The 13,369-nt window shown below is 34.4% G+C and overlaps 2 protein-coding genes across 6 annotated transcripts in view; one reads left to right on the plus strand and one right to left on the minus strand.

Moving 5' to 3' along the window:
- PIK3CB (phosphatidylinositol-4,5-bisphosphate 3-kinase catalytic subunit beta) overlaps positions 1-13,369 on the plus strand; it is a 203,873-nt gene that overhangs the window by 121,211 nt on the left and 69,293 nt on the right. For all 3 annotated transcript variants that reach the window (XM_072792544.1, XM_072792546.1, XM_072792547.1), the window contains 3 exons: positions 7,129-7,380; positions 8,749-8,845; positions 12,237-12,367. In XM_072792544.1, coding sequence (XP_072648645.1) covers positions 7,129-7,380; positions 8,749-8,845; positions 12,237-12,367 — 480 coding nt within the window. The remainder of the gene's footprint in view (positions 1-7,128; positions 7,381-8,748; positions 8,846-12,236; positions 12,368-13,369) is intronic.
- The window catches only part of FAIM (Fas apoptotic inhibitory molecule), a 118,944-nt gene that overhangs the window by 8,024 nt on the left and 97,551 nt on the right, over positions 1-13,369 (minus strand). The window lies entirely within an intron of this gene.

A 13,369-nucleotide genomic window follows, 5' to 3' on the forward strand; every position in this document is an offset into this window, starting at 1 on the left:
TGCAAGTTTTCAACAGTTAATTAAAGGTAAGAAATGTTCTTGCAGGAACAGAAGAATAATTTTACATTTGAAACTGGTTAGTTATGGTCCTGGTTGGCCCCAAAATATGTGGTATGGAGGAGAGGCAGGTAATTAGGTTTATCCAGGGTATGGACTTCAGATGAATGTGACAGAAGGAGAGACACACCTTGGCAGAAAGTTTTGGTGAAGGCAAAGGCAGACAAAGGTGATAGAGGAAAGCTGAGGTTGGGAAGGGGGAAGTGTTGGTCATTGAAATGGAGGCCTTAAAGAGGGCAAGGAGATTTTCCTGTAGAGTGTCCAGAGTGAGTTGGTAGGGGAGGTGGTAGAGAGTGAGATGTAGCAGTTAGTGATTTGGAGATGTTAGGGTGTGGCAAAGTCCAATTCTGGATGTGTTTGGGTTTGTGTGGCTGAGGAGGGGAGAGGAAGCACTATAGAGGTTTTAGGTCAAGTAACTCAGAGGTCAGATGGATTGTTTGCTTCAGGCATGTGGGCCCTGCTTCAGCAACAACTCTTAAGTGTTTTTCCTCTCATTTGAATTCTTCACATCTTAGAAAGCAATAATTGATATTCTCTTTGCAAGAAAATTGAAAAAATTGTACCTCCTTTGCTTATGATTCTCAGGCCTTTGTCTGTAGCCCAGATAGCTCTTCAGTTCTAGACTCCTGTTTTTACGTACTTTAGTACACATTTTTTTAAAAAAGATTATTTATTTATTCATGAGAGGCGGAGAGAGAGAGAGAGAGAGAGAGACAGAGGCAGAGGCAGAGACAGAGGCAGAGACAGAGGCAGAAGGAGAAGCAGGCTCCATGCAGGGAGCCGGACGTGAGACTTGATCCCGGTTCTCCAGGATCATGCCCCTTGGCTGAAGGTGGCGCTGAACTGCTGAGCCACCCAGGCTGCCCTAGTACACAATTCTAAAGCCAGTTTTATTTAGTGTTCCCCAACTCATTCTTTCACTCCTTTAACTAATTTTCCTCTTATATTTGGTTAAAAAAAAAAAAAGCAGCTGGAGTTACCCCTCTCCTTTACCTACCATATCTAATCAATTGATCACATGCTGTTGATCCTGTCTCATTGAAATTCATTACTTTTCCTTTCTTCCTCTTTGTCTTCCTGACCATTTCATAATTCACACCTTTACCATCTCTCCTTGAATTACAGCAACAGCCACCACCACCCCTCTGCTCTTCTTGCCTCTTTTCACACCTTACCTTATAACCAAGCTTTTCTTTTCCCTGAAAACAAAGTAATCTTTCAGTGGTTTAAATTCTATTCCTGTTTAGTTTCAGTGGTTTAAGTTCTGTTCCTGGCCCTGACTTTGCTGCTCACCTCTCCAACCCAAGAGGCCATTGTGCCTCTAGCTGTGCCTCTAGCTGTGCCACGGTGTTTTTGGTTCTTAAGGCATGCTAGGGGAGTTTGTTTTGCCCAGGCAGTAGGCACACCTTTCCTTCCTGCCTGTTGAACCCTTTTATGATAATGACTGGTGTGATAGTGGCAGAACCTTTCCTAACCTCCTGATAAACTAAAATTACCATCCACGATGTGTTCATTAAGTGGTGCGCAATCTTCCTGAGGTATATTAGGGAGGAAAAGAAAAGTTCAGAATCTGGCTTTTGTGCTTCTTCCTGCTTCCCATATAATTTTACTAACATTAAATGCCATTTATTGAGTATTTCATGATGGGGCCATTTCTAAATTGCTTAGGAGAAAATAATTAATGGTTCTTATAGGCAATTACAGTTTTCTTTATAAAATAATTGTTATTCCTATTTTGTCTTGGCTTTTAAAAATACTAGTATTGCGTTGCAGTTTAGATACTTTGAGTATATAGCATAAAGGAAAATACAAAGATTTCCTTAAAGTGCTATTGTATAAATCCTTCTTTATAATTATTGTTATCATATTCCTTACAGAGTAAGAATGAATCCCCAGACTTTTCACTTAATTTTGGGGAACACAGGGAAATAGCATTTAAAGTAGTGTAGAGACATGGACTTAAAAGTTGCTTAGAGCTATGGCTACTCAGTCTTGACACTGTATTAATTAATTTATTTAAATTTTTGACACTTTAAAAACAGGTAACCTTGAATGGTTTTTCATAAAGATTTTATTTATTTATTTTGGAGAGAGAGAGAGAGCAAGAACATGTGTGCACATGTGCGCATGCAAGTGGGGTGGAGGGGCAGAAGGAGAGAGAGAATTTCAAGCCAACTCCACACTGAGTGTGGAGCCCGATGCAGGGCTGGATCCCACAACCCTGAGATCATGACCTGAACTGAAATCAAGAGTGGGACACTCAACTGATTGAGCCACTCAGGTGCCCTGGATGGTAGTTTTTTAAAGAATAATACAAAAAGATGATTTCATTCATATTTGCATTAAATATAATGAGTTTTGGATTGATTTTGAGCATTTGGTGTTATACTTGTGTATAGGATCTAAGTTTAGATCATCAGCTATTTTGTGTGGTACTTTGTAGAATGATAATTTAAAAATATTTTATAGTTAACATAAAATAAAATCCACAATCACTTAAGAGAATGATAAATCACCAGTAATCTTGCTATCCTACCATAACTGTATTCATTTCTTTGCACCATCACTATGTGAAGATGCTCTTAGTGAGTTTATATTGTATTATTTTATCTTCTCTTTCATTTAAGAGTACAGTGTAGGGAAGTCTGGCTGGCTCAGCTGGTAGACTATGCGACTCTTGATCTCAAGGTTGTGAGTTCAAGCCCCACATTGGGCATAGAAACAACTTAACAAAAAACAAATTAATATATAAAAAGTTTTAAAATAGATCACATCAGGGATCCCTGGGTGGCACAGCGGTTTAGCGCCTGCCTTTGGCCCAGGGCGCGATCCTGGAGACCTGGGATCGAATCCCACGTCGGGCTCCCGGTGCATGGAGCCTGCTTCTCCCTCTGCCTGTGTCTCTGCTTCTCTCTCTCTCTCTCTCTCGCTGTGACTATCATAAATAAATAAAAATTAAAAAAAAATAAAATAGATCACATCATAAGTCCTTTTCCTCCTGTATACAGTATAGGCTTGATGATAGATTGAAAGTAAGAAACATAAATGTCTAAGTAGATGCTGACATGGCTCCATTCTCATTATGATTGGTTAGATTCTAAAGAAGATTTTTGGTTGAGTTTGACATAGAAGAGAAATGCATAGGTTTTATAGCTTGCTGGGGAGGAGTTTTTTCCAACTTAGAGAAGCAAAGGAACAAGGTCTAAGTACTTGGGAAATTGGAGCAATATAGAACTAGAGATTTTAAGTAGAAAGAATGATCCCTTTTCTGTGAAGTTGAAGGAAATCAAATGTGTGTTCAGATAAAAATTTTGGTGGCCTGAGAATTTACTGCAAGTGCTTTTAGTAATTCTCTATAATCCCTATTACTTTAATCTTTACTATATAATAATAATCCATCTGTATTTGGAATAAATAATTTTCTCTTTTAGCTTAAAAAAATTTTTTTAAAAAAGATTTTATTTATTCATGAGAGTCGCAGAGAGAGGCAGAGACACAGGCAGAGGGAGGAGAAGCAGGCTCCATGCAGGAGCCCGATGCGGGACTCGATCCCAAAACTCTGGATCATGTCCTGAGCCAAAGGCAGACGCTCAACCACGGAGCCACCCAGGCATCCTGCTTAAAAATTTTTTTAAAGGAAAAATTCAAACATACATGAAAGTAGAAAGAATGGTGTAATCAACTTCCATGAACCCATCATTTACCTTCAGTAGTTATTCTGATAGCTTTTTAATAATTTTTCCTTTTAATTAGCTTTTTAATGATTTAACAAATCTAACCCTTTAATCTGTATTTATTTTTATTTTTAAAAAGATTTTATTTATTTTGAGAGAAAGAGAGTGCATGTAAACAGGGGGAGGGCAGAGGGAGAGAGAATCTCAGGCCGACCCCACACTGAGTACAGAGCCTCATTATGGGACTGATCTCACAACCCAAGACAATAAACTGAGCCGAAATCAAGAATCAGACACTTAACTGACTGAGCCACCCAGACACCCTAATCTGTGTTTATTTTGCAAGAGTTAGATAAATGAATACTGTTTATTAAAGTGAATTATTATTTTCCACATTATGAAATATAGCGGCACCTGGGTGCCTTAGTCAGTTAAACATCTGCCCTCAGCTCAAGTTGTGATCCCAAGGTCCTGGGTATGAGTCCCATGTTGGGCTCCCTGCTCAGTGGGGAGCCTGCATCTCTTCCCCTCTGCCCCTCCCCTCTGCTCATACTCTCTCTAAATAAATAAAGTCTTAAAAAAACATTATGAAGTGTGTAGTCTACTAACCTGTAGTTTTATTTAAGTCAGTATAACATAATTTTAATAGCTTTTAAACTCAAATAACTCTAATACAAATATTTTAATAATTAAAAAAATTGAGTTTTACTTAAAATTTTATATTTCTATTTAAATATGTTCCTGTATCTTTAGATAGAATGGATATTCTTGGATATTACCTTCCTTTTCAAAATGAAGATAATGTCTCTTCTAATAAGTCAAATTTTATTGATAAGCTTATTTTAAAGACAAACCTAAATATTCACATTCATTTATTTAGTAAACAGTAATACTCAATTTACTATTTACTAGTATACTAATACCACATTTGAGTAAATCAATATAAAAATATTTGACCACAAAGTATTTCACTGTCAGTCTGTTTTTAATATTGTGTTTAGTTCTACTTCCACACTCACTTTTTAACTTACTAATTAATTTATTGATGTATGGTTCATACACAGTGTTTCCGGTGTACAGCATAGTAATTGGGCAACTCTATGCATTATGCTGTGCCCACTACAAGTATACCTATGATTTGTCACCATACAACACTGTTACAGTACCATTGGTTATATTCCCTATGCTGCATCTTTCATCTTGGTGACTTATTCATTCTATAACTGAAGCCTGTACCTTCACCCATTTCACCTTCCCCCTACCCCCCTTAGCAACCATCATTTGTTATCTGTATGTATGGGTTTTTTTTTTCCTGCTTTGTTCATTTGTTCTTTTGTTTTTAGATTTCACATATAAGTGAAATCATGTGGAATTTGTCTTTCTCTCTGACTTATTTCACTTAGCATAATATCCTCTAATGTTGCAAATGACAAGATCTTATCCTTTGCTATGGCTGAGTAATATTCCATTATATATGTATAACACATCTTCTTAATCCATTCATCAATGGACAGACACTTGGGTTGCTCAGATATCTGGCTGTTATAAATAATGCTAAAATAAATATAGAGATGTATACATCTTTTCAAACTGGTTTCCTTGATATTCTTTGGGTAAATAGCTCAGTAGTGGAACTATTGGATCATATAGTATTTTAATTTTTAAAAACATTTTTCAAGGAATCTTCATACTGTTTTCTCCAGTGGCTGCACCAGTTTATATTCCCACCAACAGTGCACAAGGATTCCCTTTTTTCCACATCCTCATCAGCACGTTGTATTTCTTGTTGTTTTGATTCTAGCCATTCTAACAAGTGTGAGGTAAAGTTTCATGGTGGCTTTGATTTGCATTTTCCTGATGATTAGTGATGTTGAGCATCTTTTCATATGTTTGTTGACCATCTGAATGTCTTCTTTGGAAAAACTTTCAGATTCTCTCCCCACTTTTAAATTGGATTGTTTGGGTTTGGGGGGGTATTGAGTTGATCTTGGATATTAACTCCTTATTAGATCCATCATTTGCGGGTATCTTTTCCTATTCAGAAGACTGCCTTTTTGTTAGGTTGGTGGTTTCCTTTATTGTGAAAAATCTTTTTAGTTTGATGTAGTCCCAGTAGTTTATTTTTGCTTTGTTTCCCTTGCTGGAGGAAACATTTCTAGGAAAATGTTGCTAAGGCCAGTGTTAAAGAAGTTACTGCCTATTTGGGAGTAATTTGAATTTTATGGTTTCAGGTCTCACATTTAGGTCTTTAATCCATTTTGATTTATTTTTGTTTATGGCATAAGAATGTGGTTCAGTTTCATTCTTTTCTCCAGCATCACTTATTGAAGAGCTTGTCTTTTTTTCCCCATTGGTATATATTCTTGCCTCTTTTTTTTTTTTTTAGATTAATTGACTAGGTAAGTGTGAGTTTATCTCTGGATTGACTATTCTGTTCCATTGATGGATGTCTTTGTTTTTAAGACAGTACCATACTGTTTTGATTACTACAGCTTTGTAGTATATCTTGAAATCTGAGATTGTGGTGCCTCCAGTTTCATTCTTTCTCAAGGTTGCTTTGGCTATTTGGAGTCTTTTGTGATTCCGTATAGACTTTAGGGTTATTCTAGTTCTGTACTACACATTTTTAAATTTAGAAATAATTGGGTTGTGTCATTTTAAAAACTATATAATGACTGAGTAAAATTTTCTGGGACATTTCATATATGTCTTGCATCACTCTGAACCTGTGTCTTTAGGAAGAAATAAAAACCTGTGATGTGTAAGATAATTATAAATATGGATAGAATATCTTTAGGTGGCTCTTATAATGACCAGTTCATACATCATTCAGAAGTACAAAGAGATTTTAGAGACATTTTATCCATCACTTCCTTTCCAGTTATACAGAAGAGTAAGACAAGACCCTAAATAAATGCAGTCAGTGAAGGTGAGTATGCGATAGTAGTTTTTGTACTTAAGGTCTTGAGCTACTTACACCATTGAGACCTATTGCATTTTTAAAAAAAAAACTTATTTATTTATTCATGAGAGACAGAGAGAGGCAAAGACACAGGCAGAGGGAGAAGCAGGCTCCATGCAGGGAGCCTGACGTGGGACTTGATCCCAGGTCTCCAGGATCAGGACCTGGGCTAAAGGCAGCCCTAAATCGCTGAGCCACCCGGGCTGCCCCCTATTGCATTTTTTAGCTGGTTTACTTACTAAGTGAAAAATAGGTTAAAATAACAGTTTGGTGAATTATATACTGATTACTTACAGCCTGATGATTCTGTAAACAAAAATTTTTCCTAGAGTTGGTGTGCTTCTTCTCCCAGTATATGTTAGTTTTTCAAAATAGAAGTGTTTTGGTGGTGCAGTATTCATAAATCTGTATTTGTTTTTGTCTCCCTCGTTACAGGTTCATGTCAGGGCCGGCCTTTTTCATGGTACTGAACTCCTCTGTAAAACCATCGTAAGCTCAGAGATATCAGGGAAAAATGATCACATTTGGAATGAACCACTGGAATTTGATATAAATACTTGTGACCTGCCACGAATGGCTCGATTATGTTTTGCTGTTTATGCAGTTTTGGATAAAGTGAAAACAAAAAAGTCAACTAAAAATATTAATCCCTGTAAATATCAGACCATCCGGAAATCTGGGAAAGTGGTAATTATACGCTACAATGGAATAATTTAAAAACTCTTTGAAATAACTGAGTAACATAAGTTCAATAATAGCATAAAACTTTGTCTCTGTGAAGTGATTTTAAAGACAATAAATCTCCATTTTATGTCTTGTTCATTTATTTCTCTTTTGGCAAACTTGTTTTAGCAAATGTCTGTACATGTTCCAGTGTAAATAAAATACTTTTTAGAAGATAGAAATAAAAAAAGAATGAAAAGATTAAAAAAATTATATGTTCATAGTCCCTTAACTGAAATTCTATGTGCCACAGATGCTTGGACATTCAGAATTTTGTGAATTTTAGAAGATCATACAACATACTTCACACCTGTGGGACCTGGGGTACAAATCTGTAATCAAACACATCAGTATCTAGTGGTGAAATATATGAATATTCACACTAAATGAGACAAATGCAGAATATCAGTTAACTTTATGGCATTTCCAGCCATGTTTTGCTGTCAGATGAATTATGAACAAACTTTTAGTTTTAATTTCTTAGATTTCAAAATTGTGGGAAAAGGATGGTGTATCTGTTCTCATATTCTCATCTTTCATTTTATATTTTTAGTCAAATTTTTTCATTTTCTTTTAAGTTTGTGAAAAATTGGTTTGGAGGGATGGGGACATGAATTACATATATATATTTTAAAAGCTGGTTACTCTATTTATGTACATGAATATGTATTCTTTATTCATTAATGTAAGAATTAAGAAAGCTTTTCCTCTGCTTATTATCATACAGTTTTTAAAAAATAAAGTTTAGGATGTAAAAGTCACAGAAGAGGTATTTTCTTAGTGTTTTTTCTTACACTATAATTTTATGCAAAGCATTTGACTTTTCTTTTCTTTTTGCATTCAACTATTTTATAGGGTTTTTTGATACACCATGACCAAGTTATTTGGTCAAGGTGTCTATGTAAATTGGTCTAAGTATCTATGCTTCCTTCTAAGAAATAGAAATAAATTCTACAATACCTACAGACATTGCCTTCTCCTACATTAAAGTTAACTAAGGCTTTAAGCTCTTAAAAGAGACAGCCTGATGTTATATCACACATATTTTCTTGAATCATTAAAAATTTTTCATCATTTGTGGTATTAAGCAATAAATAATGTTTTTTTGGATACACTATTTCATCACGAATTGGCTTTCAAAGTTTTCTTGAACCATTGTAAAGATTTTGAACATTTTTCCATGTACATCTTGTTTTATTTTGGGTGATCTTTTGGAAGTCATCTGAACTCTAGAAATTTCTAGATTTAAATTTTGAAACAAAGGGGTATGTACATGTTTACATGGTAAAGTTCTTTTTCAGCATATTTATGCAGTGGTATCTTTTTCAACAGCATTATCCTGTGGCATGGGTAAATACGATGGTTTTTGACTTTAAAGGACAGTTGAGATCTGGAGACATAATATTGCACAGCTGGTCTTCATTTCCTGGTAAGACTTATATCCTAATCCTTAAAGAGTAACTATTGGTATGTGGACTAGTAATGTTTCTTTATGACTCACTATTTGTTTAGTAAAGAAACCATCATTTTGTATCTTTATTACTTATTTTAAAATGGTTTCCCGCAGATTATTTTAATATATTTAAAAAGTGATTTGTGTCTGAGTATATTTGTTATCTTGATGAATGTGTTCTTGCTTTAAATGTTTTAATTTTTTATAGATTTTGGAGAAATTCTAAGAGAATTTTATAGATTTTCGAGAATTCTCCTAAGAGAATAATGTCTTGTTTATAACAACCTTTGTTACTCCTAGTTGTACTAAATGTCTACACTAGTAGAAGGAACATTCACTAATATGGAAGAATTAGTAAAAACATAGTAAATGTTTCATTGGATTTAACCTGAAATTTGAGCTAAGAGGAGCACCTTCTATATGATATATTTCTGTAATATTATTCAAAGCACCCAAACAAGGTAGATAGTTTTATTTCCCTTTTACGTATGAGTAAAGTGAACCTTAGAGATAAGTTAGTCAGTCTTACGTAATTGGTTCAAAACTAAGATATGTACAAAAGACTGCTTGATTCTTTCCATTATTTCATACTAGTTTTCCCAGATGTTGGAAATTTTTAGTGTAAACTTTGTATATAATAGTGGTTTTCTTTTTTTTCCTGCCTTCATAGTTTGTAAATATAGTTAATAAAATTGTGAACTTCTTGCATTTAAATTTATTTTGTGACAAACACTTGAAAAATATTCATTTATTAGTAGTTGACATCTGAGAAATTGGTTTTGGATAATTCTTCACAAACATATTTAAAACTCATGTTCTAATATTTTATGTATGTATACTTCATTTTCTACCTTTCTTCCATATACCTGCAGTAGTTTTTACCAATCATGTTTTTCCCAATATAGGAGAGTAGTGTACATTTATATATACATTCTTAAAGAAATTATGAGCTTTATAGCTGCATGCATTTCAGCAGTTACACTTTTTTGAAAATCTTAATTTAGACTCACACATGTTCTCCAGAATCACCAAGCAACTTGACTGGTATTTTTAGCAAAATTGACAATTTGGGGCAGTATTAACTTGGCATACCATGAGCCTGACTTCATCTCTAACAAGATGTAATGTCAAAAATAATAAAAGAACACATTTGCTCTGTATGTATCAGCTGTAGAATTGGCACTTTATCCCAGTAGGAGTGAAGCTGAAACAAAGGAACTACAAATAATCTATTGTAGAGTCCTCATTAAGTGGTATGTAATTATATTACTGGTTGCTTTTGTATCTTTCCAGATTTCTTCATGTATACACTAGGAAATACAAATGTAGATTTCTATTTTTCTTCCTATTTTTAAACACAATAGCAAAAATGCATTTTGCCCTTTTAACCTTATGTATCTATATTGAGTGCTGCTGCTGTTCTTAATGTGGTCTTATCTTTTAATAATTTAAGCAGTGTTACAATGAATAATAACCTTACTTATATGCAGGTATATGTCTAACATAAATTCCTAGAGGTGGGTTTATTGAGTTAAAGAATAAATACATTTGTAAAAAAAAAAAAAAAAGGAATAAATACATTTGTTATTGTACACCTCAAACTGATATAACACTATGTTAACTAACTGGAATTAAAAACTTAAAAAAATTAAAAGCTTGGAATTTTAAAATAAAAAAAAGAAATACACTTGTAATTTTGATAATCACAAATTTCCCTCCAGTTGAGGTTTTACCAATTTGTACTCTCTATTTATAATATATTAGAATACATTTTGTAATCACTTTTAAGCAAGGTTACCTCTCTGTGTTTGGGGCTGATAAGAATTCTAAAATGTTAAATTTTACTTTAGATAGATGGCATATGATAGGATAAAGGAGTATAATGCTACCAGATATCATAGTATAGAATTTAATTTTGCCGAGATATCTGCTTTAGGGTGTATAAATGAGAATTTCTTCCTTCTAGGTGACAATAGAATCTGTGAAATTAGGGAGTATTAAAGAACTGGAGCAAAGAATGGATTATGGAACTGAAATTTGCAAATACTTTTGTAAAGATTTTCTACCAGATGGCCTGGGTGGCTCAGATGGTTAGGTATCTGCCTTCAGCTCAGGTCATGATCTCCAGGTCCTGGGAGATAGAGCCCCTCCAGTGTAGGGCTCTCTGCTCAGCAGGGAGTCTGCTTCTCCTCCCTGTTTCTCAAATCAATAAATAAAATCATTTTTTAAAAAAGACTTTTTTTTTTTTTTTTTTAGCATTGGTAAGTAATTTGAGTATGCATAATATCTGGACATTAGGCCTGGACACAATGGATTTTTATCTTTTATTTCCTTAGGAGAGAACAAATGTACTAAAAATCAGTATATGGAAAGAGATAATAGTTTGGCGAGGAGAGTCTTTAGGCTGCACTGCAAATTCTGTTCTCTTGAGTTTACAGTCTCTTTAACAGTTAATTTATCTGTGAAGTGAAAAAGTTTTATGAGAACGTTGAAATCTAAAATTCTCATGCACAATTCTGTGAATAGACCATGTTTAGGTGGGGGAGCAGAGGAAGGAATGCCTTAAAGAAATAAGCAGTTTATTTAGTTAAAGGAGTACCACTTGAATGGAGTGTTCCAGAAACGACCAGAGAGCTCTTTAACTATATCAACAGTTATGGGATAATTGAAGAAGATAAACAACATTAGATTTGTCCAAAAAATATCACTGATGACTCTCAAGATATCTGTTTGGGTGCTGTGATGACCATCGAAAGTAATAAATTCATATATGTTGTGAAGTAATAAAAATTCTGTGGGTCACCTGATTTTGATGGAGAGCAATTCCAATTAAGTTTTTTTTTAATTTCATGATTGAGAATAATTATCAAATTTGAAGAAGGAGTTGGGGTAGGTATTAATTTTTGCAAACTTTCTTATTTTAGAGGTGTATGTAAACTCACATTCAACTCTTGTGTCAAGTATTAACAGTAAATAAGAGGCTTACTGATAACAATTGTCTGCCAAATCCCTTAGGTGACATCCTTTTTTTTCTTTTTTTTTTTTAATTTATTTATTTGAGGGAGACAGGGAGTAGTATGAGAGAGAGAGAGAGCAAGCAAGCGTGTACCCGCACTACACATACACACACATAGGCACACACAAGCAGCAAGGAGGGGCAGAGTGAGAAGCAAACTCCCTGCTGAGCAAGAAGCCCTATATAGGGCTCTATTCCAGGACCCTGGGATCTTGACCTGATCCAAAGCCTTAACATACTGAGCCACCCTGGTGCCCCTTAGGTGACATACTTTTAAAATTTTTTCTATTAAGGTTTTATTTTAGTTTAGTTTCAAAAATATTTTTTAATAAAATTATTTGCACATTTTAGATGAACTTGAAGAAATGTTGAATCCAATGGGAACTGTTCAAACAAATCCATATACTGAAAATGCAACAGCTTTGCATATCAAATTCCCAGAGAATAAAAAACAACCTTATTATTATCCTCCCTTTGATAAGGTAAGCCAATTATTTAAAGGGCCACTATGCATGAAAATCATCGAATCATTCTTGGCTCTGCATGTTTATAGTTTAATCTTTACATGTTTGTTTCTCTTTCAAATGTCACATACATTGGCAACTTGATTCAGCATGGAGCCAACTAACTCTTTTTAGTCTTGGCTTTATCACTGACCAGGTGAGACATCATATCATATCATATCTCTGGAGATCAGGTTTCTCATTTATAAAATGAGGAAATCATACTTGTTCTCTGAGGTTCTTTTTTTTTTTAAATATTTTATTTATTCATGAGAGACACAGAGAGAGGCAAAGAGATAGGCAGAGGGATAAGCAGGCTCCATACAAGGAGCCAAATGTGGGAATTGATCCTGGTACTCCAGGATCACACCCTGGGCTGAAGGCGGGCACTAAATTGCTGAGCCACCCAGGTGTCCCTCTGAGGTTCTTTTCAATTTAAAATGGCTATAAATGCATTCATATGTAAGTCTGAGCATGTCAAATGTACATTCAAGCTTGCCCAGCATGTTCAGGGATTAATGACGTAGTCACTGCTGTGATATTCAAAGAACAGATGATTTATGTTGAATGTTACTATTAATAAGATTTCTTAAGGTACTGTTATTTATGTAGAATCTATAGCAAGGACTTACATTTTTAAACACATTTCCTTACAAACTTCTTATCTTGAGTATCAGAAGGTTATGGGGGAGGGTTGAAATTGGGGCTATGCTCATTTACATTCTGGGAGCTAGGCTGTCATATGTTCTATCTTCAGGCTTGGCATCTTTGTTTCAGATATGATTGATGCCGATTTTTATGAGAAAATCTTGGAACAAATTCTCAATAACAAGTCTATTTTATTTCTTTAATCTATGTGAGAATAATCTTCCTTTAAAAATTGATATTATACTAATTAATATTCAAATTAATCCACTTTTAAGCTTAATTGTATTTTAAAATTCAGCACTTTCAGACCTGTATAGTATAGATTTTTAAAAT

Source organism: Canis lupus, chromosome 22, assembly GCF_048164855.1.
Source record: "Canis lupus baileyi chromosome 22, mCanLup2.hap1, whole genome shotgun sequence".
NCBI lineage: Eukaryota > Metazoa > Chordata > Mammalia > Carnivora > Canidae > Canis > Canis lupus.